General features: G+C 45.2%; 2 protein-coding genes across 5 annotated transcripts in view; one reads left to right on the top strand and one right to left on the bottom strand.

The window, feature by feature from the left end:
- Positions 1–19,334, bottom strand: part of DNA2 (DNA replication helicase/nuclease 2) — a 36,854-nt gene extending 17,520 nt beyond the window's left edge. The window contains exons 1-10 of the mRNA XM_090058623.1: positions 19,072–19,334; positions 18,346–18,525; positions 14,416–14,599; positions 12,339–12,484; positions 8,315–8,446; positions 5,226–5,442; positions 3,657–3,774; positions 3,102–3,267; positions 1,931–2,125; positions 427–657 (exon numbers count right to left, since the gene is read on the bottom strand). Of these exons, the coding sequence (XP_089914749.1) occupies positions 427–657; positions 1,931–2,125; positions 3,102–3,267; positions 3,657–3,774; positions 5,226–5,442; positions 8,315–8,446; positions 12,339–12,484; positions 14,416–14,599; positions 18,346–18,525; positions 19,072–19,136 (1,634 nt within the window). The 5' untranslated portion in view covers positions 19,137–19,334. The remainder of the gene's footprint in view (positions 1–426; positions 658–1,930; positions 2,126–3,101; positions 3,268–3,656; positions 3,775–5,225; positions 5,443–8,314; positions 8,447–12,338; positions 12,485–14,415; positions 14,600–18,345; positions 18,526–19,071) is intronic.
- LOC149859794 (uncharacterized) overlaps positions 19,307–27,754 on the top strand; it is a 29,097-nt gene continuing 20,649 nt past the window's right edge. Inside the window, exons 1-3 of one of the 4 annotated variants that reach the window (XM_090058630.1) lie at positions 19,307–19,586; positions 20,525–20,581; positions 24,246–24,352. In XM_090058630.1, coding sequence (XP_089914756.1) covers positions 19,307–19,586; positions 20,525–20,581; positions 24,246–24,313 — 405 coding nt within the window. In that variant the 3' untranslated portion in view covers positions 24,314–24,352. Of the gene's footprint in view, positions 19,587–20,524; positions 20,582–20,735; positions 22,401–24,245; positions 24,353–27,754 lie in introns of those variants that run through there. The other 3 variants (XM_090058631.1, XR_016443668.1, XM_090058632.1) reach the window with 3 other exon arrangements.

The raw sequence follows: 27,754 nt of genomic DNA on the forward strand, positions 1-27,754 counted from the left end.
AATTAAATTAGCAAAATACGATCAATGAAGCCCGATTTAAAAGTGTATTTGGCTGTTGACATCATACAAGGAAGAAGTAGGATGACCCTGGTGCCTACACAAATCTATAAGAACTTGACATCAGTGCAACAAAACATTCTTCAGAACTCCACTGACATCACAAGTTTTACTTATTGACCAACAGCTTAGGAACAGCTGTAAATCAACCACATACAAAAATTAAAAAGCAGAAAACCAGGAAGTTTCAGGCCTAATCTTATTTTATCATTCACTCATAAGCTAGTGGGGGGTTGGTTTGTTGGCAGGCAGAAAGACTGCACCAAAAACAGAGCTCTTAAAGTTTTAGACATCACAATAAGCTTTTTAATGCTAAAGTTAAAACTTTCTTTCAAAATTGCCACACTCTTCCTCCTCCTTTTATATTACCTGTCCAATAAACAAGAGACTTTTGTCATGTTGACTTCTTTAACATAACCAGCAGCCAAGCCAAGTAAAGTCTTCTCCTCTCCACTCACAACAACTCTGTCACCTACCAACAGGTTTGTTCCTGGCAAGGCACCACTTTTACGCTGGAAATAATGAAGATATTGCCCATCAGACACTTCCTGTACCTGTTCTATTCTGATCATGTTTCCAATGCAATCTCCAGACTTCTCTCTATGAAGAGAGAGCAAGAACAATAATAATAATAAAGCATAAGCAGCACTGATTTTTTCCTTTTTTTAAAAAAAACAAAAAAACAAAAACCCTCTGAAACATTTGTGTTTCAATCTCCTCCTATGTAAACATGCTGACTTGACTTCTTTCCACAGGAAAATGAACTACTTACATTATAAGGTTTTGTTCAATTAAAAAGTGACTATCTTCTTAAAATATACTCTTTAGCTCAACCAGAAGTTATGGGCTTGATGCAGAATTTCACAATAGAATTCCTACTGTATTATTTAAATAAGAATACAACAATCACAAACTTTTCAACTTTGAAATATTTGTATTAAACACATTTTATGCTGCCATTTCAATTATTCTCCTGCCAAAATTAAATTGTGAGAAACTATAAGCAATCATAATTTGTTTTATATTTATTAAAAAGCTTTAATGTTAGACTCCCTGACAAAGGATCACACCATATAGACCATTTTTCAAGGACCATCATCACAAAACAAGACCTGTAGTTCTCCTTTATGTTCTGAAGCTCAAAGCCATTCAAAGTAGTGAAATAGAGCCTTATGTTTTTAGTAAACCAGGTGCTGATAATTGCCTGTGGTCCCCAAGTAGTAACAAGCAAATATTATGCATGTTTCATAAATAGTCCAATTGCTTTTAACCAATGATGTCTTCTACAGTTGCTAGGAGAAACCCAAAAAGAACTACTGTGCTGATTCTAATGGGATGACATCTCAGTCCACTTTTAGCCACCTTTTGCAGAGCCACAGCACACAATATGATCCAGAGCTCAACAGTGCCAGATAACCCTGCTCCAAGGAGACTGTAATTAATGGAGGTAGAAGGCATTATCCAGTCTCATATATATCACAGAGGTGGGGCCAAGAAAGAAAATAGCACATTCAAACCTATAAAAATATGAGACAGCAAAGCACAGTTTACAAAAAGCATTATCATGGTTTTTTTGTGGCTTTAAATTTATAGTAACATACTGTTGGTAACAAACTAACAACTGTACTGGCTCAATGCCTGTGGTAGTCTTTGCCCACAGTGTAATTGATGCATCTTGGGCAACCACGCATCACAGTCTTTTTCCAAACATTAGAAGAATGATCTAATCTCTTGCAGGGAAAACAAGGTCTGAGAAACCAAGCACAGAACAGCCATCTTCAAATAATTCCCTCATTCCCTGTCAGAAAAGTATCTGCTATGTACAGTGATTATATGGTCCCTACAATGGAGCCATATTAACATTCCATCTTACCTTTCTGAAGCAGGCATCATCCATATATTTGTATATCCTTTTTTACCCTCTCCAGCTTGCAACTCCAAAGTTAACATTAGATACCACAGATTGAAATACTGCAAATGAGAGAGTTTCAGATGCTGGGTCTCTGTGTCTATAACGGGTATCATAGCAGAAGGAATTATGACATCATCCATCTGTTGCTCTACAGCTCTAAAATGTTACAAATGTAGTAAAAGTTAGTTTTTAGCTTTTTCCTCTTTCATGTCTAGCTATGCTTAATAAAGTTAATGAAAAGTATACCAGACAAAAAATCCAAATGATAAAATAAGATTAATGTTTAACAAAGTAAAACCTTGGGTTAGAATCTCATACCTCTAAATCTACCTTTTTGTATGTGGGCAAGTAAGTCTATGTATAGAACCCATACCCTTTATTCACATGAAGAGTCTCAAATTAGGGAGTCTCTCTGTAATGACAGAATGAGTACAGACATACAAGGCACAGTGATTTCCTGAACTATAATTCAAACACAGCATTATATAAGAAATAAAAATATTCTCAACATCTTAATCAAGTTTTTTTTGGTAAAGGATCCTCTATTAAAATGCCTTTATATACCTTTTTAATGTAATGCATATATTTATGCTTCTAAAAAGATGAGAATCTTTATATATGAAATATAATTGGGTTTGCACCGAAAGAAATGTGAGAGGCAACACCCAGGGACTCTTTATAATAGCAATCTGTCGGGGCAGGGGGTGGAAATTGACAGTTTTACAAGTAAATAATCTAGAATCACCAAGTAAGTTTATGGGTCCTATCAAATGGATAATGCTACTAATCTGAAGAAGGGAAATACTACAAGAACAAAGTAATTTTGAATTTAGAAACTGCTGTATAGGTGTGTGGGAATATACGTCCCTACTAGAAGATCTGAACATACAATTTTGAAAATTCTGGCCACTAGATTTACTGATAATTTCTTCTTGCACCTTTCACACATCCAGCACTTGAGCGGAGAATATTATTTCATACAAATACACATACAGTCTATCAGTATTGTGATCTCACCACTGTATCAACCAATAAAAAAAATATAGAATGCATACTATATTATATAGTTATAGTATATAGAATGTACTAAAAGTCATTTACTACACAAAACCTAAAAAAGTTGATGGGTTACCTGCTATAAAGAACACAGTTGTGCATTTGTGAACAGTATTTACAGGCTTGACTGTCATTAATTACAGGAGGCAAGGATACAAGCTGTGTCCGCTTATTCCCCATTGCAGATTTACACACATTATGGACTAAATAGGAGGCCAGTTGGTTTCTTAACTTTATTAGTTCTGTAAATCAAAGAAGAGGAAGTGCTGAGGTAGTGGGGTTCTGAGATTATTAGAAACAATACATAAGATGTTATTAACACCTACGAATTGCTTTGATAATATAAGGGCACATATGTGGCAAGTGACCCAGGACAACGTTCATCATATAAATTCAGAGACCAAAAATGCCTTTTCTTTTAATCCAAGATTATTCTAAAAAGCAGGTTTTACTCATTTTGATCAGAGTGCTTCATCTCAAGAATCAATGAAAATTCCAAAAGTTACTCTCTCAGCCAATACATTTTTTTTTTTAAGAATGAACAGTATATTCATAAGTGATAGCATTAAAGAAAAAAAAATTCATAGTAAACATAAGAATAAATGACATATAATGTTCCTGGAACATTTACCTCTCCTGTCCAAACGATTGCCAGGCACAGTGTGCATATTACCAGTTTTAAGGTACAGAAGAAATCCAGCCTCAGGATCCGTCCTTCGTTCCTGGCTCAAAAGTGTATATAATATAACCTGAAAACATATTTGTACAATATATTCAAGTGTATTTTATATGTAGTATACACTAGTTATGGGAATACGGTGATAAGGACATGCATTAGAACTGCCATAACAGTCCATGCCAAAGGTCCATCTAGCCCAGTATCCTGTCTCTGAGACAGCTGTTTTGGAGAAGTTTAAGAAACAGGATATACATAATATGATCCATTCTGTCATAACCTCCCAGTTACCAACAGTAACAAATTTAGCCATGTCCTGAGCCTAAGGTTACATGCCTAACCAATTTGAAGAGCCCCTGGTGGACCCATGCTACATAAAAGTTTCAGTTAAGCAGCCTTACTATTGCTAGCGAGATCTAAAAGTAAATACATATAACTGGGTGCATCTACATGTGCATTTTACTGTGGAGTAGACTAATTAGCTCTGTAACAGTGTCACAGTCTACACGTGCGCTGGTATTACAGCACAGTAAATTAACTCCGCTGTAAGATAGTACTGCTGGGGACAGTATTCTTTTACAGCAAAGTCATTAAGCATAATTAAATGCATGTGTGGATTGGAAATGCCAGGCACAAATTGCGTTGTCAGTTCAGACTGACCTCTGGCTTCTGCCAGCCCATTTGCCACCACCTGGGGTCAACCATCTGGGCCCCCTGCCAACTTGGGGCTGCTCCACCCCAGCTCAAATTGCTGCAGTCCTGAGCACACTTGTAGACACTGCACCTGGGAGCAGCTGACTCCAGCTTGAACTGCTCTGGAGTTTATTGCATCACCTTAATTTCATGTGTAGATGCATCCACCGATACCTTTTAATTCTGAAGCATCTTCCTTAATATGAAGTCTCTTCAAATGCAAATGTAATAACCATTTATTTATTTGTTTAAAAAGTAAATATGCATATTCAGTTATCTCTGCCACACTTTCTTTCCCCTCTTCTAGCCCAGAGGCTTCTCTCCCATACCAGGTATACATGTGAAATGACTCACTTCACACCTACTCCAGTCCTGCAGAAATCCCTTACAAGATGCAGGACTTCCAAGTTGCATCATCTTTTCTGAAGAGCCTCTCACAAAGGCTTTGGGTGCCAAAAGTCTCCACACTATTTTCCTGCCCCCACTTGGATCTACTCAGGTATATGTGGATAACATGGTAAGCTTCACATTCTCTTCTGTAAGAAGTTCCCCTATGACCCACTGCCCAAATAATTCAAAGAAGGAGGAACAAACACAGTTTCTTATAGAGGTTACCTCCTTTTTTCTCATGGAAACATGGACTTTTGCACTGACATGGCATTTGTAAGCAGTATCCCACTCCTTAGTTCATTTCATAAGAACAGCCTTGAGTTTATCAATACATCACCCATAATATTAAATGTTTGTGGAACATGTTTATGCACAACAGGATTATCAGATCAAGAGAAAAAAAATACTATAACCCATATAAAAAACATTTAATATTTATACCTGACTTCTATGCTCTGTAGAGTTGGATTCCTTGCCAGTTTTAAGTTCCAAAGGCATTATTTTATACTGAGTTCCAGACCTATGATGTATTTTCACACCAACAGTAACATCAAGCTTGCCCTTTAGTCCAAACCTGGGAGACCAGATATTCTCTTCAATATCCAGGACCTGTGTAATTTCAATATTACAAGATAAATCCTTTTTTCCATCACTTGATCTAAAAGGAAAGCATAATACATAAAGAAGTGAGCTTATCTGCATTTGAAGAGTTGGAAAATCTACGTTAAAAAAAGGTAAGACACTGCATTTCTCTTAACGGACATATCAGAGGGACAAAAATATAGATCTAACCAGGGAATTCTTATTAATGGTAAAAATATTTAAGCAACTGAAACTGACCACTAGTTTAAGAGGGTTAACATATTAAGACCCACTCCAGCTACCCTTTCTCATCTCATAAGGCTGCATTTAACTGTACACTGGGTGCATCTATGTGTTCATTAATGCACATTTGCTACTGCGCAACAGCAAAAGCAAACTTTTTTTTGGTGATGCTTAATGTGTAGTAGATTAGCTCTACTACTCGCATAGTTTTTGCCGTGACACACTAAGGTGCAGTAGAACAGTGCACTACACATTAAGACATCTCGTGTAGACATGCCCACTGGCACGTAGAAAGTTCTTCCACCTAGAGATTAGAATTCTTTGAAAATTCAGATCTGGTTGTTTTTTAAAAGTGCAAAAAAGGCACAATGTAACTGGGACAAACAACGTCCCAGTTACCAACAGTAACAAATTTAGCCATGTCCTGAGCCTAAGATTATATGCCTAACTGATTTTAAGAGCCCCTGATGGACCCATCTTCCATAAGTTTCAGTTAAGCAGCCTTACTATTCTCAATGTTTTAACAACGATTTCTAAAAGGAATTTAAGCACCAAAATATTTACTTTCCTTAAAGTTTCACATTATTACAGAAAAATAGAGCTGGTAGGGACCTCACAAATCATCTAATCCAATCCCCTGCTCAAGGCAGAATCACCCCTATCAAAACCATCCCAGACAAACATATTTCTAATATAGTCTTAAAATTGCACAAACAACCCTGCTGCACAACTACCAGACAATGCCCCAAAACACCACGAGAACCTTAGGTTGCCACAGGTAAAGCAAGGGACAAGGCCACTATCAATGTCCTGCTGCTTCAAGGACAGGAAGTTGTTTGTTAAAATACATATGAGAGATCCAAGGAAGAAGGCCATGCACCCAGCTAGACAGGAAAACAAAGACCTCAACATGCCATGCTGATCTGACCATGGGGTAAAATTCCTTCCTGATCCCAAAGGCACCAATTGGTCAGACTCTGAGCAGAAGAGCAAGATCTTCTAGGTTTATATCCCAGCAGGAGCATCGGTACACCCCAGTTAAAATTCCCAACCTCAGCTGCAGCCAATACCCAATGGTTCTGAGAAAGACTTAAAAAACTAAACAAACAAACAAACACCTCACATCTGTAGCTACCGGTAGAGAAAAAAATTCCTTCCCACCCCTCTGCAACCAGCCATATCCCACCTGGAGAGCCAGAAACTCCTCTTTCTGTTATCCTATTATTCTCCCTGCTTCCCTCCCCCATAAATCTGTCTCAACTCCTTTAAATTTTTTTTGTAAACAAGCTGGTTGTGAAGCGCTGCCTCATTTTCCTGCTGGTCCTCTCCAAGTTCCACCTACATGAGCTGGAGTTCTTCAGAGTTTCATGGTACATTCCTGCAATTACCATGTTCTGCTCGTTTGCTCTGTTAAACACGTACACAGTTTTTGTGCTAGGGGAGGGAATAGAAAGCTAACTATTACATGAAAGTGAGCAAGGAAACATGTTCAGCAAGGAAGAAAAACCTTGCAACAAAGTAGTACAAAAGCTAGAGCAATACCCACTAGTATACACGCACAATATTTTTGTAGTTTAGTCAGTAGATCAAATACTCTAGTTCTTCCTATATAAAAATTTGTCTGAACAGAACACTCGTTACTTGGTTGAGAACCTCTTTTAGACTCTAGGTATCCTTCAGAAAATGACAGGTCTTATTTTTCACTTGTTTTCTGACTGCAGAAAAAATAGAGTATTTTTTCTGTTGTACAGAACTCAGAACAAACATCGTAGGTCAGAACATTTTTAATGCTATGAATTCCTATTTGAAATCTCCAAATCATATTTACAAACCTAACAGTACTAACATTGTGTGGCACCTCACAACACCCTTGAAAGAATCTCAAGGTATCCCAGAGAAGAATCTAAACCAAAAAGTTCTATAAAAGCTATTTTCCATCACCTATAACCCTACTTCTCAATCAGTGAAAATGATACCACACAACTCAGTGGAGGCAGCTACACGTGGACTTTAATGTAGAGCTAATTAGTCAACTTGGCAGTAAGGTATCACTGTCTATACGTGCAGAACTATTAGACTCGAGTAAACTAAATTAACTCCACCATCAGATAGTAGTGCCCAACACAACTACTATCCTACAGCGGAGTTATTTACTCTACCACAATGCATGTGTAGATGGTGACCAGGGCTGGCTGAGGCATGAGAGTGCTATAGTGCAGGGCAGCCAGCCTGCCTGCCTGCCAGCTAGCTCTGCACTGTAGCACCCTTATGCCCCAGCCCCTCTGTAACACGTTGAACCAGAGTGCAGCATCTCTGGGCTGGCAGGCTGACCCCTCTGGGCCCCCTGTCAGCCAGGGCCATGCTGCAGTCCCAGGGGCATGTGTAAACATTGCACCTGGGATCAAGAAATTCTGGCACCAAATGCTTCAGAGTTTATTCAGGTGTGCTAACTGGATGTGTAGATGCACCCAGCATGTACTAAGCAGTTCTTCACCTAATAAGGCTCATATTCTAGCCAATGAGGTCCTCAGTGAGTCTTGTATCGCTAAGTGCAATCTTGTACAAATCAAGGATGAAGGTTTCTGGATTTTAAAATTAAAATAAACTAAAGCTATATGGAGACAACATTTTAAGTAATTTTACTAGTGAACAGTTTGTCAGATCAAAACAACAAAAAAGTTTATTTACATGTACTAATTTCTTACAGTTTCAGCTGCATTTTACTTTGGTTATCTTGACTAGGCTTGCACATGTAATCTCCTGCCCACTTAGAAAATGATGAAAAATAGCCCTCTATCTCTTGCATTATTTCCTCTTGTTTCAGATTTAAGTGGTACCTGCAGAACAAAAGGATACATTAAGTACCAAGTACAAAATAAGAATGGAGAGTGCGTGAAAGATAGTAAGACTCACAATTGTGTTTTCCTTTTGTTTCCAGTATTTACAAGACTATTTGAAGTCTTACAAATTTTAAATTCCTGCACTGTGAGATTAAATCTGTATATAAAAATTAAGCAAATTCTTAAATCTTTGCAAAGCTGTGCCTTCATCTCTTCTTTGGAAATTAATTATAATCTAGCATAATTACTATTAAAAGGCTATCCTGAAAAAACATGGATGGCATTTATACATAAATTTGATATTTCTTGCCTACTACACAACCCAAGTAAGATCCACACCTTGTTTTGGAATGCAGAATGAAGGAAAAAATATTTTTCCAGTCATTCCTGAATCCTGACTGCAGGTGATCCTGATTATTGGCAAAAAGACAGTTTTAGCCCCGGGAGCCACTGCCAAACTGGCAGAAGATTAGCAATGGATTCTGGCCACTGCACAGCCAGTTGGCCACTGCTTTTGCCTTTAGACCAACACAGCTACAATCTGTATCCCTGAAACATGGAAGATATCATAATTAGCCATTTTGAAATGAAAGCTTCATAATTTTACAGAAAGAATGCAAAATCCAACAACCTGAGACCTGGATGCAAACAACCCTGCTCCAGCCTTTTGTTCAAGCCAAATCTGCATACTTGCAGAGCAACTTCACTATAACTAAACTTCTTTAACCCAGGAGAACCATTTCATCACCAGTCCTGGGGTGCGAGTACGTGTGTATTTCATAGACATCAGGGCTGGAAGGGACCTTGGGAGATCATCGAGTCCAGCCCCCTGCCCAAAGGGCAGGAAGTCAGCTGGGGTCATAGGATCCCAGCAAGATAAGCATCCAATTTACTCTTGAAGGTGTTCAATGTAGGTACTTGAACCACCTCCGCTGGCAGGCTGTTCCAGACCTTGGGGGCTCGGACAGTAAAGAAATTCTTCCTTATGTCCAGCCTGAAACGGCCTTGCAGACGTTTGTGACCGTTCGACCTCGTCATCCCTTGGGGCGCTCTGGTGAACAGACGTTCCCCCAGATCCTGGGGTGAGGTGAGGTGTGGGACTTGCCCTATGAACACGAACACACACACACACCTCCCTCATTACCCACAGCCCCCTGCCACCAGCAGCAGCAGGAGGCCATGAGGCGTTAGGGTGCTCATGGCCCATGACATGAGGCCTTAGGGTGCTCATGGCTAGCCCAGGTTCTGCACTCCTGCTGCTCCCAGCCCTGGGACACCAGCACAGGCCCCATGCTCCCACCCACCCACTGCCACCCCCCGCTCCTGTCTGCCACTACTGCCCTTCTCTTGCTGCCTCCCTGCCTTCCCATCCGCATCCTCTCTACCCCTCAACACCCACCACTCCATCACCACATAGTTCCCAGCTGCATGGCTGGGACCGCAGGATGCAGCAGTAGCCAGCCCGGCCTGGCCAGCACTGCACAGAGCCAGACAAGGATCACAGGGGTGAGGCCAGGCCAACTCCTGCTGCATCCTGCAATGCAGCCAGGAACCAAGTAGTGCTGGGGTGGCTGACTGGCAGGCAGGGGGGTGGGAAGGAGTGGTAGCAGTGGGCAGAAAAGGGGTAAATGGTGGTGGTGGCAGCAGCGGCAAACAGAGGGGAAAGTGGCAGCAGGCAGGCAGGAGCACAGCAACAGCTAGGCGGGAACATGGGCCTGCACTGGTGCCCCAGAGGCAGGGCCAGAGGGGGCCCAGCGCATGGCAGCAGGAGCATGGGGCCCAGTCTGGCAGGAGCTCTATAGAGTTAGGTCACCTCCCTGTTCTGTGCTGGCACAACCCAGTCTGGCCCCACAGAACTCTGCCAGCCAGGGCCATTTACTCCTGCCACCCCACCCTGGAACCCCATCAGCCCTGGCCCCATGGTACTGGCACAGGCCCTGCACTCCTGCCCAGCTGTTGATGGGCTCCCACTGGCTTGCTGCCACTCCCCGCCACCTAGTGCCACTGCCCCTTTCCCACCCACCACTTCTCCGCACCCTCCCACCCAGGCGGCAACTCTGGAACCACGTAGTTCACCAATTCCATCACTGGGACCACAGGAGCCGGCCCAGCCCCAATGACTGGGGCAATTGCTGGCTGGCCTCTCCTCCCCTGCCATTCTTAGCTTTCTCAGGCAGAGGGAGGCAGGGAGTAGCCCCAGGGTCACAAAGGCAGAAGCCTCTGCTAGGCACATGCTCCCAGGTGGGGGCTAGGGGTAGGGCATGGCCAGGTAGGGGCCCTGCTGCTGCAGCTACTAGGTCCTGCTGCCAGCTCCTTCTGGACCCTGCTGGTGCCTTGTCATCTTTGACAGACAGCCAGGGGCAGATAATAATTAATACTATAAATTTTTAGGGGCCCCACAGGCCAGATAGAATGGCCTGGCGGGCCAGATCTGGCCTGCAGGCAGTATTTTGCCTGCCCTATCCTAAAGGATGTCGATATAATTTCTAATATAACAAAACCCTAGTTTCATTATACCATCATTCAGACTGGAAGTTCAGTGCATTTCTGAAAATCTTTTTTCAGCTCTACCAAAAATTTTACTAGTAAAAGAAAACCTAAAAAAAACTTGCCCACTAAAGCTATAATGACAGCCTTTTTATTCCCGTTACCTATGATTCTTGCAGTTTTAACTGCAATACTGCTATTTCATAGCATGAAGGGGATGGCAGGAGGAGATTTCAAGGAAGTTATATGTATATAGTCATAGAGACGTTTTCAACTGATAGTGTGGACAACAAGCCTTCGTAGACACCTTAGAAGAAAAGGAAAAGAAAAAAAAAAAAGCAGCAGAAAAATAACTGAACTCATTTTCTCTTATCTTGGTTTTCCAAGTTTTTGCGGGATGAAGACCAAACCTACCAGCCTCTTACCAAGAAGAGGTGTTGAACTAAAGCAACAACAGAGCCAGGTTGCCTGTCAGATGGCCTATATGATGTCTACCACAAAAGAAAGAAGTGGAAGAAGGACCCTGCTCAGTATGCCTAAATCTCATCCTCATTTGTGATCAAAGGCCACTCATGGCTGAGGAGGAAGTCATGAAAATATAATATTTCATGTCTAGAATGCAATTTTTGGAGTTGTCTTATATTGTGTGCATGTCCCCAGTACTGCAGCAGGGTAAGTAGTGGAAAGTAAAGTGGCCTGAGCCCTGCCCCTTGCCATCCATCCCCGCCACCACTTAGCCCTTCTGCTGTGCCCTGCTATCACTGTGCTTGTATGCCCTACTGCCGGCCCCCCACACTTGCAGGGGCACAGGCACTAGGATGGAAGCAGGGGGAATGGTGCCACTTCCCTGCATTCTGTGCCTGCATCCCCTGGCACCTGCCTCCAGCCCCGCTGTCTCCTCTCCCGCCCACACTGCTAATTTCATTCCTGTCACAGCTCTGGCTCCAGCTGGGGTCCTGCTCTAGCCAGGGCTGCCTCTGGTCCCAGGCTGTGCAGCAGCTGTTGTGGCAACAGCAGCTTCAGCTTCAGCTCTTAACTAGGGAAGGAATGCAAAACTACAAAAGCCCCACTTTGTCAATTAACACCTCTGGTTGCTTTCTAGGGATAACGTATTCATTCATGTTAAAGCTCATCTTTGCACAACTATCACAAACATCTAACATCCCAGAAACAAACATGCTTGTCTTTCCTGGATAGTTTTGCATGACAATTTAGCTACTGAACTCAAATTAAATACTTCTAGATATGGAAGTTGTGTCTTTTTGTACAATATTCTTTGAACAGTAAACTTTTCCCTGAATACTTGGAGGGTGCAGAGCAATAAAGTAGTTGTGCACCAGATTAAATGTCCTTGCAATATAACTCTTTTAAAAATTCCAAGTCTGACCACAATTTTACTTACAATTCTTTTAGATATTTTGGTCCATAAACAATTTTGAAGGCCAGTTCTTGTACTTTTTCTGCTGCCAGATTATTAGTTATTGCTTGCTGGAAAATCTCATGAAGGATTGTGCCAACCAGCATTTGACGTGAACCAGACTCGCAACTCTACAATATAAAAATCATACAGTAGTTTTAGTAAGATGTACATACAAAATAACTTTATGCCCTAGTGTAATTAGGTGACAACCCTAATTACAAGTTTGCCATCAGAGTGAGTGAATGACGACTGATAATTCATGGAATATACAGACACACACAGTTCCACTTCCACCATTAATATCCAATTTGATCAATACAAAATGGTCAGTATCACACAAGGAAAAAATTTTAAAAAAGTCCCAGGTGGCCTTTCAGCTTAACCAGATGACATAGAAGACTGCTTTAGACAGGAAAAAAAATAAGAGAGTTGTGTGTACTAGTTTACACCTTCTCAAAGGCCACCAATCTGGACTGGGTAGAAAAGGATATTTCAGTCTGGAAGTCTGTTTTAGACTTGTTTTGGCCATGAGATCTTTGGGGCAGATAGTTTGTCTCCACAGGGTTAAGCCTGCTAAGAAAGGTCTCCATTCTCAAACCTCTGCACACCAACCAATATTAAAAATGTATACAAGGAAAATAAACTATATAAAAACTTAGTGTTAGAGTCAAGCCTCGCCATTTGTTTTCACAACACCTTTAAGAGATAAGCCATATTATCACCATTTTTCATATCGGAAAATGGAAATACAAAACTCAAGATCAAAGGAATCCACTAGTTTTGGTAGCCAGCCTTAATTCTGGTATTTCTTAGTATAAACACAGGACTGATTATTCTTAGCACACTATTCTTTGTGAAATTTTTTAATGTTTTGCTGTGTAGTTTAGTTTGCTTAAAAAAAGCCAAACAAAAGGCAATATCATGGTAAGGTTGTCAATTTAGCAATATCAACATCAGCAAGATTAGACTCTTTAGATCCACTACAGAGGCCTCTGCAAATGAGTGTAATGGTGAACCAGAGTAGCAATAAGTTTTGGTCCTCTACGACAAATACTTCAGATGGGACATTTAGCCACAGACAACTGCTCATATGATCTTAGGACTGGGTTAAAAAGGAAAGACCAGCAACAGTGGGTTGCATTCTCTACTTAGTAGAAGGATCTGACCTGTAGAGAACACTTCTTTCCTATTTGCCCTCAAAGTCCAACTTCTTATCTTTCCCAAGGCTCCTTGTCTCAGTCACGTCTTCCTCATTTAGCCAGCTCATTTAGATATTCCTGAAGTTTGCTATAACCTCTACCCCTTTGCCTCAGTAGCCCCCTCGTTCCTCTCTCCAACCATCCAACTCTTAGTTTCAGCCTCACCCAGTTCACCACTACTTGTAAGACTTTCTTTTGGGTCCCTGGCAGTTGAAACAGGCTGCTTCTTCTACCAAACTAGGCAACAAGAGCTTTGAAACTGCAGTATCCCTTTTCCAGTTCTAGAGGGAGCCCTCACCTGCAGGACCCCAGAGTGGACAAATGCAGGGAAATTCCTGCTTAGGTCAGTGCTGAAGCATGCAAGTAACTTAACAGAGAAGTTCTAGGAGTCTCTACTGAACATGTGGATAGTAATTTTCAAAGGCTTATAAACTTTGTCACTTTTTTTTTGGATTTTCACAGGGACAAGGAAAAGAGCATCTATGTTACACACTCCATACCGCTGTCAAATTTAAAAATCATTGATCTTAAGCATCAGACTGACAGATTTATTTTTTTTTAGTATTGGTACAACCTATTCTCTGTGTCTCAACCTCCCTCCCTTATTTTCAAGAACAGATTATCCACTCTGGCTGACATTTTAGCAAAGACTTCAACCTGAGGCAAACACCCACCAGTATAACATTTTATCCCAAATGGTTAAAGTTTGGCAGTTATAAACATCTGAAAATAGGACCTTATAATAGAAAGTGTCAAGTCTTACTACTGGACAACAGCCATCTCACCCAAAAGTGAGAAATTTGGAATGCAACAAATGATTTTTCCAAAACATTTTCTATTCCGTGATTTTAAACACTTACCCTAAACTTCTCGCTCAGCACTGCTTTTCTCATACATCGAATACTATTTGATACTGTGGTGCCAGAAAGCAGCAAGTCTGGGAACAGAATTAAGTATCCAGACTCTCCATTTATTATCCAAGTACCAGAGTTGCACTCTCCTTCTAAATGAATAATGTCTCCTGGAACTACTGGAACAGAATTCCTAAAAGGCAGTAACTATAATAACCATGTGTAAGACACAAAAACACTATGAAGAGCATATATTCCAAGATCAAAACAAAGTCACTGTCACAGGTGGCAAGAAGAAACTGAGGGAGCCACAGTCACTCCCATCTTTTATGGTTACGTAAAAGGGCAAAGGACACATGCATATCTCCAATGGACAGTACCAGTTAAAGAGGCTCTGGTCTTGTGGCCCTGGGGCATTGCAACAAGGGGCCTGCTCAGGGCCGATCTCACTGTGGCCTGCCCACCTGTTCCTGGGCTAACCGCCCGCACTCTCACCCGCCATGCCTTGTTGTTAATTAGTTAAATAGATCTTAATAAGTGGGAGGGTCCCCATTTCCTGCCCTGTTCTGTCTCTCCAGGGGTCCACCCTCCAGGCTCTCTGCACAAAGGGGTAACCCACCCAGTTGTGGGGGCTAGGAGTTAAGGCACCCTGATCCACCTTTCACTTGGGTGGTAACTGGCCTGGCATTTCCTGGGGGCTCCCACGCTACTGGGAGCCCCACCAGGCTACCCACTCCCGGCAGGTGCAGCTTTAGGTTATGCCCAGGACCAGGAGCCTCCTTACCATCCCCTATAGCTCCTCCCTTACCTCCAGATGATATTAGCAATCTTCCAGCCATGCAATGTTGTCGCCTGGCCTCCAGCAGCAGAACTGCCATGTTTATATGGGCAGCCCCAGAGCCAAAGTGGCTGCCCTCATCAAGCACCTGGCAGCTGCCAGCTCCAGGCCCTTCAAGTGGCAGGTGCACACAGTGCCTTGCCACAGGCATATGCATACTTAGGCTGATAAATATGTAAATAACTATTTGCCCACTTCTGTTTTCAGGGGAACTAAGTTAACATAGTTGAATTACCCGGTTCATAGATTGTAAGGCCAGAAGGGACCTCGGAAGATCAGGTTGGGAATGGGTAGCCTGGTGGGGCTCCCAGTGGCGTGGGAGCCCCCAGGAAATGCCAGGCCAGTTACCACCCCAGTGAAAGGTGGATCAGGGTGCCTTAACTCCTAGCCCCCTGCACCAAGCAGGAAAGATAACTGGGAGTAAGGTGACCCCAGCATAGTGACCGTCTAGTCTCTTCTTGAAGATTTCCAGGGTAGGTGATTGCACCATCTCTGGAGGGAACTTATTCCAGTCTGAACACCCTGTGAAGTTTTTCCTAATGTTGAGTCTGAATTGATCTTTCAGGAGTTCATGGCCATTACTCCTGGTTTTCCCCTTGGGTGCCCTGGCGAACAGTTGCGCACGGAGCCCTTGATGTACTCCCCTAGTGTAGCAGTAAGCTGTTATCAGGTCGCCTCTCAGCCTTCTTTTCCTCAGGCTGAAAAAAGTCCCAGATCCCTCAGCCTTTCCTTGTATGGCGTGCCACGTAAGACTCTGATCATATGGGTGGCACTTCTTTGGACTCTCTCAAGCTTGTCCGCATCCTCATTTAAGTGTGGTGACCAAAACTTGACGCAGTAATCCAGCTGCAGTCTCACCAGTGCTGAGTAGAGCAAAAGACTTACCTCCTTGGTTTTGCTGAAGATGCATCGATTGATGCATACCAGAGTACTATTTGCCCTACAGGGTACAGCATTGCACTGCTGGCTCATGTTCATACTGTGGTTTGTTATTACCCCCAGATCCCTTTCATTCATGGTGCTAGTCAGTTTGGTGCAGCCAAGCCCGTAGGTATGTTGGGAGTTGCTCACACCAAGGTGGAGCACTTTGGAATTTGATGAAGTTCAATGTTGAGAACTGTAATCTGCCCAACTTGCTAATCTGTCTAGGTCCACCTGTATCTGTAGCCTAACTTCAAAAATGACCACGCTCCCTCATAACTTGGTATCATCTGTGAACTTGGCCAGTGAGCTGTTCACCCCCACATGCAAATCCTTAAAAACACTGAAAGGACTGAACCCAGCACCAATCCCTGTGAAACACTGCTGCCCACTTCTTGCCAGGATGACAGATCCATTCACTATGACTCTCTGGGTTCTATCCTGCAGCCAGTTTCTCAGCCACCTGACTGTCTCAGCGTTAAGCCTACAATCCTCCAATTTTCTGTGAGGACATTGTAGGATATTAGATCAAAGGCCTTTTTGGAAGTCAAAGTATACAACAAAGGTCAGCAACTGCCCACACTTGTGCCAACCATGGCACGTGAGGCCATTTTGCTCGGCATGCCATGACCAGCCCTGGCTCTGGGTAGCTGTTGCCAGCAACGGAGCCCAGGCTGCTCCCAGCAGGGCTTGCAGTGTCCCAGCTGCCTGCTGGGAGCAGCCCAGGTTCCCTGCTGGCAACAGCTACCCAGATCTGGGGCCAGCTGCAGCCAGGAGGCTCCAAACAGCTGTGCCAGGCTCAGCTGTATCGGCAGGTGCGCCTCAGAGCAGGTGAGGGGAAGGGGCCTTAGGCAATGCAACCCCAGTTTCCCCCACTCCTGGCACAGAGCTGGTGACTGGGCTCCAGAGCCCTGCACAGCTGTTTGTAGCTAGCCTGGGCTCTGGGCAGCTGCAGCAAGCAGCTGGCAGGCTGTAAACAGCTGCACTGGGCTCCAAAGCCCAGTCACCAGCTCTGTGCTGGAAACAGGGGAAGAGACCAGCACCATGCTGCTTCAGGCCCCTCCCCCACCACCTGCTCCGACGTGCAGGTGCACACACTGGTACAGAGTTGATGCCTGGAGCTCAGCACAGCTGTTTGGAGCCTCCCGGCTGCAGCCAGTCCCAGCTCTGGGTAGCTACTGCCAGCAGGCAGCTGGAAAACTACAAGTCCTGCTGGGAGCAGCCCAGGCAGGGGGCATAAGCAGGGCATCCTGCCATGTACCCCCTGCCCTCATTTTGTTTCTCTGGCATGCCGGCACTCCAGCATCTTCCAAGGTAGGCATTGTGGTGTTTTTCGACACTCTGGCCAAAAAAATCACATACCGGGGTAGGCAACAATGTCAACCTATAATACCCAGTTCTTTGTATATTTATCAAGTAAGCTAGAAGCCTGAAGAGTAAGCCATAAGAGGAAAGGCTGACAGATATGGGACTGTTCAGCCTAAAAAAGAGAAAGCTCCAAAAGGATTTGGTGGCAGCTTACAAATATATCGGGGAGAGCATCGGGGCGAGGCAAACTACCATTCACCAAAGCACTCCAGGGGAAAACCAGGAGCAATGATCATAAATTCCTAAGTTTCAGACAAAATATAAGGAAAAACTTCTTCACGGTTCATGTGACCAGACTCTAGAACAGACTCCCAGCAGGGGTGGTGCAAGCATCTACCCTGGAGATCTTCCAAAGGAGACTGGATGCACACCTTGCTGGGGTTATTTGATCCCAGCAGTCTTTCCTGCACCGGGAGGGGGGGGGGGGAAACTGCACCCAATGATCTCACCAGGTTCCTTCCAGCCCTAAACTTCTGTGAATCTGTATTCCCAAATAATGCCAACTGCTCAAGTCAGCATAGTGAACACAAAGCCACATGGTTCAAGTTTCACTATTTTAACTATTTATTCATATTATTTTACCACAACTAAAACTATGTGAAAAAATGTAAGGTAAGAATACAGTTTATTCTAGATACTAACTGCCCTCAATTAGATATTAACAAACAAAACCAGCATGGCAATAATACCATATTCAATTAACTGAGTGCAGTTTTCACTTTTAAAATAATGAAAATGAGCATGCAAAGAATTTACTTAATAAACCAAAATATTCTCATTACAAAAAGTGTTTATATCTTCATATCAATTACCAGTCATTCCTCAGAACACATAGTTCTGTATCCTCAGGTGATTGAGATGCCGCAATTGTCAAATGCATTTCTGGATCTTCTCCCTTTTTCTGTACTACATTCACTCTTAACACACGGTATCTGTTGTTCAAACCTTTAATGAGTATTGTATCAGTGAAGTCACCTGTTTTCTTCTGAAAACTGAAATTAAAATGATATTAATACAACCATTGTTTAGGAAGGCCATAGCTATTGTTTAGATAAGACTATGGTAGCCTTCCAATGCCATTCCTCCTGTAACTCCCCCCCACCCCCCGGCAAAAAAAAAAAGCCTTGTTCACACATGCCAAAATTCACCCCAGGGTAGGTCTCTTTCAGGAAGTATGGTTTGTTTTTGTTTTGTTTTGTTTGGGGGGGGGGGGGGGCTAGGCAATGTGGCTCATATCTACAGTGGCTTAGCTTGAGGGGGGGGAAAAAAGGCTTTACTTAAAGTAAAGCTCCCACGGCAAGCCCAGCGCATGCCCAAAAGAGGCAGCGCATTAGTCGGACCCTGCTTACCCAACTTCTGTATAGATGGGGTGCATTAGTGGGGACTTCTGAGGAGTGAATCAGCTATTACAAGTGCCAGGAAAGCCCCGCCGAAGACCAGCTCTATAGAGACGGCAGAGTCGGTCGTACTAAGGCGCCGCTTCCCACCCCTGCTTCCAACCGTCTCCCCCCACCCCCGCCCCCGCCCCCTGGAGGCACCTCTCCGGCGGCGCCGGCTCTTCGCGGGCACCACTCCCCGGCCGCTCGTCCCGCGACGGCTCCATGGCGCTGGCGAAAGCCGAGAGCTGCGATCGTGGCGCCAGTAGCAACACCAACGCGAAGCCCAGTTTCCCGCCACTGCTGCCAGGTCCCTTACGCTGGCAGCGGCGCAGGCGCACTGGCGCGGGGCTGGTCTGGCGCAAGGGAAGACCCCGCCCTTGGGGGCGCTCAGCCAATGGCTGCTTTGGCGCGGCGCGGTGGGGAGCGTGGCGGTGCCTCAGAGCCCGGGGCGGCCGGTGGGGCGGCGACCCCGCGCGGGAAGGGGTTCCGCTTTACACCGTGGTGCTTCCACACGTTCACCGGCCTGGCAAGCAGCGACAGGCCCGCCGCCGAGTGGCAGAGCGGGGCGGGCAGCAGCGCTCCTCCAAACCCCGGTGCCCTGGCTCGGTGCGGGGGCACTCGCCCGGCCCTTCTCTACTGCTCATCCATTTCATTTAGAGGAAGGGAGCGTGAAGGTAAAGCGGGGAAATGCGGGGCAGGAGGTGCCGCACACACACGAGGCGGCAGGACTGCAAGGCTGGGTGGTGGGACCAGCTCTGGTACAGGTAAATCTGTGAGAGGCAGGGCTTGGCACAAGGGTGCTCTGGCCATGCGTTTGGCACATGGCCCTCATGACACGGGCTGGTCGAGGCCATCAGGAGCCAAGCTCTGGCAAGTCCGGACCAGTGCTGCATCATGAGGGCAAGGGCGAAGCTCTGGAAAGCCACAGACCCCCTGCCAGTTTTCTTCACTGGTAACTTTTAGAACAGTGTCCATCTGCTATTATAAAGTATCATGAAACATAACTGTGATGCTGGCACTTAGGATGCTTCTTCATACCCTCTTATAGTCTCCCGAAGAACTATAGGTACCCTGACTTTCCCGTGTGCCACGTCTTGAATGTTATTATTATATGTTCTAATTTATGATGTCACTAGTCAGGAGGGTTATTATATATAGTTCATTTTTTTTGTTGGTTTGTTGGTTGGGGGGAGTTATGCCTTTATTAGGGGTCCTGGTATTATAGAGGAATACCTCACTCGCCTTCTCAACTAGCCACATGTAGTCACTGATCGATAGATAGATATTCACAGTCTGATTCAGATTAATACTTGTCTTTATTTTTATCTTTTATCACTCTATACAAACTTTTTTTACTTTTAGGCAGAAATTGTCCATTTATATCCTTTTCCTTTGGCCTTATCAGTCATATTAACTTTGTAATTCTGTCTATATAATGTTCTTACGTAACTGCTATCAATTTGGTTGGACTGAACTTAGTATTAGAAAACAGTCTCTTTCTCTTGTTTGTCTGTTTATTTTTTTTGGGCAGGCCTTTATCTTCAAACCCCGTCATACAATTTCTCTCTATTTTGTTGCTATAAGTGTGTATCTTTTATCCTGCATGTGCCAGAAGCCTTGAATCCTTGTGACAGACAATCAGATGCCGTCTCCAAGCTTGAGAGAGCGGGTCAGTTCACTCTCTTCTTTTCTTTGTTTACTTTCCAGGGCAGCAGCCAGACATGTCCCGTGGTTTGTCTCCTCTTTTTGTCTCCTTGGGGATCTGCCCCTCTTCCTCGGAGCTCTGCTCTCTCTGGCATAATGAGAAGTCTTGAGGTGTAAGTCTCTTATCCCCCGGGGATCCTCTTTCTCCCTCTTTTTCTTTTTCAGCCCCTCTCTCTCTTTCTTTTGAAACTCCTGTCTCCTCTCTTTTCCGCTCTCAGAGCTTCCATCCTAATATGGTAATGGCTCTAGAAGCGGCATTCTCCGGCTCTTTTCACCACATTGGTGTTTACTCTTTCACAATAACCCTAAAAAGTAGCTCTAGAATAGAAATCAAAACTGTGTCTCGAGTGCCTGCCCTGAACCCCACTGCACACCACCCGAACCTTTAAATTGTGCCCCTTCCACCCTGTCAACAGTCACCAATGCCTGTACCACTGGGCCAGTAAAAGTTACCACCAAAAAAGCTGGCTTTTCATTCTTAAGTTTTTACAGGCAACTCAGTGTGAGGTGAAAGATCACATTACAGCAAAATGGACAGTTGGGGAAGTGTTAAAACTATTAACTATAGTGCATTAACGCACTAAATAAACCTCAGGGTTAGGGTACATCAGAATCAAGCAGTCAGAAACTAAGAAATGCTACAATTACATGTGACATTTTTTGTCTCCTTTTGCATAAGCATCCTCATCTTTAGTTACATACGTTTCTTGGGGGGTTGGTTTTTTCTTTAAGGATAACTTCCTTAGTTCAGTCACTTAGAATTTGGGCCTGTTTTCCTCTGGACAGTCCCCTGTTGTGAAAACATACCCAACTGCCAGGTCCTGAAGACTTTTAAGACCACCAGACCTGCATATAGTCCAACTGATGTTTCTGCTACTGGAGTTCTAGATACTTTCTTTGGTGTGGGACTGCAGTCCAAACATCTTAAATCCCAAAACCTCAAGCCGCCTCACCCTCACACACTACCTCAGAGTTCCACCTAGTTGTGGTTACTCAGCTTTCTAATTTCATCACTTTGTGAGCAGCATAGCAGGAAAGCTATAATGCTAGATTGACAATTTCTTAACAATGATCATTTTACTCCTTAAAAGTACTAATTATTGATTTTTGTAAAAGCCTGGAAGTGAGTCTGGCTGCTAGGTGGCCTGGACAGCAAGGCACATGGCCCCACACCACTTTCAGAGGTGACAGGGAGCAGGCAGAGCACAGCTGCAGCCTGCCTGTGCCCCATGCAAAGATCAGAGTGTGCTGTGCCTTTATAGGAGCTGCTGGGCTCTTCCTGGGGATGATGTGGGGCAGATGCAGGTTTCCCGTAGGCTCCGTCTCCTTTGGCCCAGTGGTGCAGCCAAGGCAGGCTCTGTTCCAGGTCCCCCCAGGCAGTGCAGAGCCAGGGCTGGTGCGGGGTGGCGAATTCGCAGAGGCCACTGGTACTGGGCAATGACCCCAGGTGCAAGGGTAGGGACGGATGCAGCAGGCCCCGGCCCCAATCCCAGGCCTGGCTCTGCTCTGATCCCTGCCTGGTCCCAACCCCATTCCCTGCCCCCATGGCCCTTTCCCCACAGACTTTCCCATTGCCAGGTAGTGTGCATGTGAGTTCTCAGCCCCCCCAAATTTTTTTTACCCTCTGCCTGTGGGTGGCAGTGCAGAGGAACCTCAGATCAGCCTGGGCAAGGACTCTGGGTGGCTGCAGCAAGAAGAGCCTGGCAGCAGTGGAGAGCCGCTTTTCCTTTGCACTGAGCAGCAGCTTCTGCCTAGCTGCTGCTGCTGCTACTCAGAGTGGGCAGGTGAGTTCAGAGCAGGCATAGGGTGGGCCAGGGTCAGATCGGTTCATTTGGGTTCCAGTTAGTCTGCTCCACCCAGGGGGTGGGGAGCAGGTGTGGGTAAACCCAGGGTTGGGGCTGGGGCTGGGGCTGTGTACTGTTGGTAGTGGCAGGGTGGAGCCACAGGGCACATGGGCTCTGGGCTGTTGGGTGGGGGGGGTGCTAACTATTGTTTAACGGTGCAATTAAAATAGAGATTAATTGTGACTTTTTTTAAATCTTGCAATTAATTGTTTTGTTTGTCAGCCCTAATTTATACTTTTTATCTTATGTACTTGATTTTGGTGGAATAGGCTCCTTGAATCTTTCTTGGTCCCTAGAACAGCTCTGGGACTTAACAAGGTCCACTAAACAGGCTAGCACACCACAGAGGTGGTTTAGTAGTTGTGAGACAAAGCTGATGGGCCTAGATTGTTCTCTAATGGTTTTTCAGTGATAAATCATTTCATGAGTATGAACCGAAAGCACATCTCCTGGACATCACAGTTACTATGCTTTAGACAAATTTACCATAGCTACAAATTAAACACATACTACAAGATGGAGTTCAGTTTTACCCAGACATTCTGTTACAGCACACAGGCACCTCCTGTACTACCTATAATGTTTCCTGCACTCTTGACTTATCAGTCACGTGACCTTTTCCAGTTTGCCAAACAAATATTTTTTATTGACTTATACATGGACTTTGCTATTCAGTTGAAACTGTAATCTTAATGATAGAGAATAAAAGTTATTTTTCTTAAATCCCCTCTCAGGAAAGATTATGACATGTTTATTTGTTGTAGGTTGCTCCAAAATACAGTTTATGTAGTACGAAATGGAATCTTAGTAGGAGTTGCAGGGATACTTTCTCTTTCCCCCTGACCCCATGATTTTTGGGTAAAAGGCCACTGCTTTAAAAAGTTTACTAGTTCTAAGAGCACTCATTATAATTTAAGTCAAAATAACTTAAAAGAGGTTTGGGAGACCACATTTAGTTCCATTACATACATTTTGCCCCATGGAAGTAAAAGTAAGTAAATCAGCATAATCGGTGATGGCAATCCCTTGATTCAAAGATGATCTTTGCCATGGTTTGCTGATGAATCCTTAGGTGACTTATGAGTCCAATCCTCAAGCCACACATCTGTCCACTGAAGTTGCAGGTCTTTCCACAGAAAAGAGTAGGATTTAAGCTGAAATTCCTTTCATTTTCCTTCCTTCACTCTTTCTTCCCTCCTTTAAGGGCAAGAAACTACTTCGAAATGGGCTGCCACTTGGTTGAGGTGGTGATACCATTTAAGTCAACTGGCAACCAGCTCCTCCCAGTTCTTTAGGTCAGCGTACATTTTCTTCAGGTATGCCTTCAGTGTGTCCTTAGAGCATTTCCTCTGGCCTCCATGAGCTTGTTCAACTAAGTTTGGAGTAGAGCACTTGTCTTGGGAGTCAGGAGTCAAATATCCAGTACAGCGAAGCTGATGCTTGAGGATCACCAACTCAATGCTGGTAACATTGGCTTCAGCAAGGATGCAGCTGTTCGTGCAGAGATCTTCCCATTTGATGTGGAGGATTTTCCGGACATATCATTGACCTCTCCATTCTCTTGAGATAACAGTACTGATGTGGAACATGAGTGACCTAAAGGAATGTGGAGATGATGACTGCATTGTAGACATGGATCTTGGTGTATTTCTGGAGATTGCAATCAATAAAGACATGCTGCTATCAGTGTAATAGCAGAATTTAGCCTTGCATCTTTCTTAACTATCTGATGAAATGGGAAACACACTAGATCCTAAACCCCAAAATATTTCTTATCATTGACAGCCATTGGTCTTAGGAGACATGGAGATTGTGCCTTTGGTGAGTTAAAAGGTACCATCACAGCTTCTTGAGTGGCTGAGGAGTCCAATGAGCAACAAACAAAGCCTCCAGTAAGTTGCATATACAAATTCACTTGAGCTTGTGCTAGCATGCTGAGTACCATCTTATTTTGCCTGCCTCTGATGACTCTTCTCTATCTCATCATTGACCCTCTCCAACCAGTGTAGGCCCTGCTTCATGGCAGCTTTCTACTTGCATCAGTCTGAAGCAATTAATTCCCAGCTAGGGTGGCCATCGTAGAGGACAGTCTGGTTGTCCCCTATCCTATGTTGATACGAAACCAGATCCCTTTATGTCCTCTATTTTTCTCATGAAGGGAAAAACAGGACGTAAAAGGTGTTAGGTTTTGTATCAATAGAGGACGGAGTAGCAGAAAACCGGAATGTCCTCTATGATGGCCACCCTATTCCCAGAGTTAGCCATTGATGCGCCGCTCACAAAGGTTTTTCTTGCAGGCATCAAGAAAATGAACTTTGGCCCATCCAAGTTGACATTTGCCAGCGGCCAGATCATGTTAGTGTATGTCCTTGGAGATTTGGCCATTGCGTATGTAATTTACATGTCATAACCGATGGAGGATCTGTGTCTCAGGAAAACAAACGTACTGGGTATCTTGGCCTATTCCAGAGCAGCAAAGTTGAAGAGTTTGCCATGTCATGTTATGCCCAGAATATGGTGGAGACATTGAAGATGGAAACTGTTAAGTTTTTTTTCTTCCTTGGTATGAGTCCACATTTTGCTGCCATAGAATAGAAAGCTAAGTACACAAGCACTGTAGATGGACATTGTTGTCAATAGAGTGAATGCTCTGTTTTTCCAAACTCTCTTTTGAAGTTTAGCCATGGCATTGCTTGCCTTTCCAATGTGAGCATTGATTTTTGGCTTCCAAGCTAAGATTTCTCAAGACAGTGGAGCCTGAGAAGTTAATTTTTCAACCACTTCTGGCCTTCATCATTTATTCTGACTTCAGGGGGGCAGTCACCTTGTTGACCCATGACTACTGTCTTCTTTAAGCTAATGGTCAAACCAAAATCATCACAAGCATGAGAAAAGCGATCCATAAGCAGAGCCATCCCGGGGGCGGGGGAGGCAAGTCAGGGCAACCGTCTTGGGCCCTGCACTTTGGGGGGCTGTGGCAGGACGGCCTCTAGGGGTGCCGTGACCTCCCCTAGTGTCCTTGTCTATCGTGCCAAGTCTGGGTCTTTCACATCCTCTGTCTCGCCCACCACGTCTTTGCTCTTATTAGTTCAGTGAAGAAGGCTGCCTTCCTACCCTTCCTGGCACAGGGCCGGTCTTACTGTGCTGGGATTTCCTCCGAGTCCCAGTGCTGGTCTTCTCCTGGGGCCAACTCAATACATGCGCCCCCTCCTGGGGCAGCTCTCTGACTCTGTCCCTTCTCGCCCAGCCTGGACTTCCTAATGGGCTTAGTCCCCTCTCGGGGCTTCGTGTCTTACAGGCAGCGCCCCACTTGGGCCTGCCTTCCTTATATTCCGCGGCCACTTGCGTCATGACCTGCGTCCCGTGCTCCCTGCAGTCTCTATGCCCGCGCTCGGGCCTGTGGTCGCCTTCCGAGCTCACTGCCCGCACTCGGGCCTTCTATGCCCCCACTGAGGCCCTCGCTCGCGCCTCTTGCGCTCTTCCCAATTGGGGCCTGTCCCGGTAATGCCCACGCTGGGCTGGGGTCGGGACCCCCCACTGCTTAGGCCCACCTTCCTGGGACCACACCCTACTGGGCTTTCACCTCTGCTAGGCTCTTCCCTAAGTCACCCCAATGGGCTGGGGTCGGGACAACCCCACACATAGCACCCTCCTTGGTGCCAGGAACTCCCCCTCCTTACTGGGGAGCTCCTGCTGAGGCCTCCTCCACCCCTACAGCCTCACCCCATCCTCCGGTCTAATAATCACAACTCCACAAAACTATGCTGGCTCTCTCCAATACCTTTCTCAGGGGTTCTTTCTCTCCCCTCGCATCATTGTAGCGGTCAAACTGCCAGCGTAAGCTCTGCTGCTTAGCTCTCCGCCACAGAGCTCCTGCTCCTGCGGCTGCCAGAGGGGAACTGTTTCTGGCCTCCACCTTCCCTTCTTTATGGAGGCCAAGCCTCATCCCCTGGCGATCAGCTGATCTACTCAGCTCCAACAGCTAACCTCTGCTGCCTTACTAACTGGCAGCTAAGCCATTTCCTATCATCAGTAGCAGGCACCCTAGTGCCCTGCTACAGGGGCCCACGTAGCTGGGTGGAGTGGCCACGGGAAATCTGTGCTGCTGCTGCTGCAACCGACTTCACATCCAGCTGCTTGGCACTCATCCCACCGCCAAATGGTTAGATGCAGGGGTTGCAGTGGACATAGTCTTTCTGGACTTTTGGAAGGCCTTCAACACTGTCTCTCACCCTATTCTCATTAAAAAACAGAGACTGTGGTTTCACCACCTACAGTCAAATGGGTCGCCAACTGGCTGGAGGTCTGCACCCAGGGAGTGGTAGTGGATGTGTCATTTTCAGCCTGGAAGGATGTGGGCAGTGGGGTTCCGCAGGGCTTGGTCCTCGGGCCTGCACTGTTCAACATCTTCACCAGTGACTTGGATGAGGGGGTAAAAAGCACCCTGTTCAAATTTACTGATAACACAAAGATGTGGGGGGATGTGGGCACTCTAGAAGGGAGCCATAGGCTACAGTCAGACCTAGACAGGTTACAGGGGTGGGTAGATGAGAATAGGATGGGATTCAACACTGACAAGTGCAAGGTGATGCACCTCGGGAGGAAGAACCAGCACCATACCTACAGACTGCGGAATTCTGTTCTCGTCAGTGCAGAGGCCGAAAAGGATCTTGGAGTCATTGATGCCAAGATGAACATGGGTGGGCAGTGTGGGGATGCAGTCAGGAAGGCAAACCACACCTTGTTCATGCATCCACAGATGGATCTCTAGTAGGTCCAAGGAGGACCTACTCCCCTCTATGCGGCACTGGTCAGGCTGCAGCTGGAGTACTGTGTCCAGTTCTGGGCGCTGCACTTCAGGAGGGATGTGGACAACATGGAGAGGGTATAGAGGAGGGCCACTCACATGATCAGGGGGCAGCAGGGCAGGCCGTACGAGGACAGGCTCAGGGACCTGAACCTATTCAGCCTCCAAAAGAGAAGGCTGAGGGGGGGGATCTAGGGGCCTGTTACAAACTAGTCAGAGGGGACCAGCAGGCATTGTTCCCCGGAGCACTACCAGGAGTGACTAGAAATAATGTCACAAGCTGGCAGAGGGTAAATTCAGATTAGACATCAGGAGGCACTACTTCACTGTCAGGGCGGCTAGGATCTGGAACCAACTTCCAAGAGAAGTGGTGCTGGCTCCTACCCGGGGGGGTCTTTAAGACAAAGGCTACAATCACCTTGCTGGAGTCATTTAATCCCAGTATTCTTTCCTGCCATGGCCCTGGGATAGCCTCCCTTTCCTCAGA

Source organism: Crocodylus siamensis, chromosome 7, assembly GCF_052110815.1.
Source record: "Crocodylus siamensis isolate JL-2025a chromosome 7, ASM5211081v1, whole genome shotgun sequence".
NCBI lineage: Eukaryota > Metazoa > Chordata > Crocodylia > Crocodylidae > Crocodylus > Crocodylus siamensis.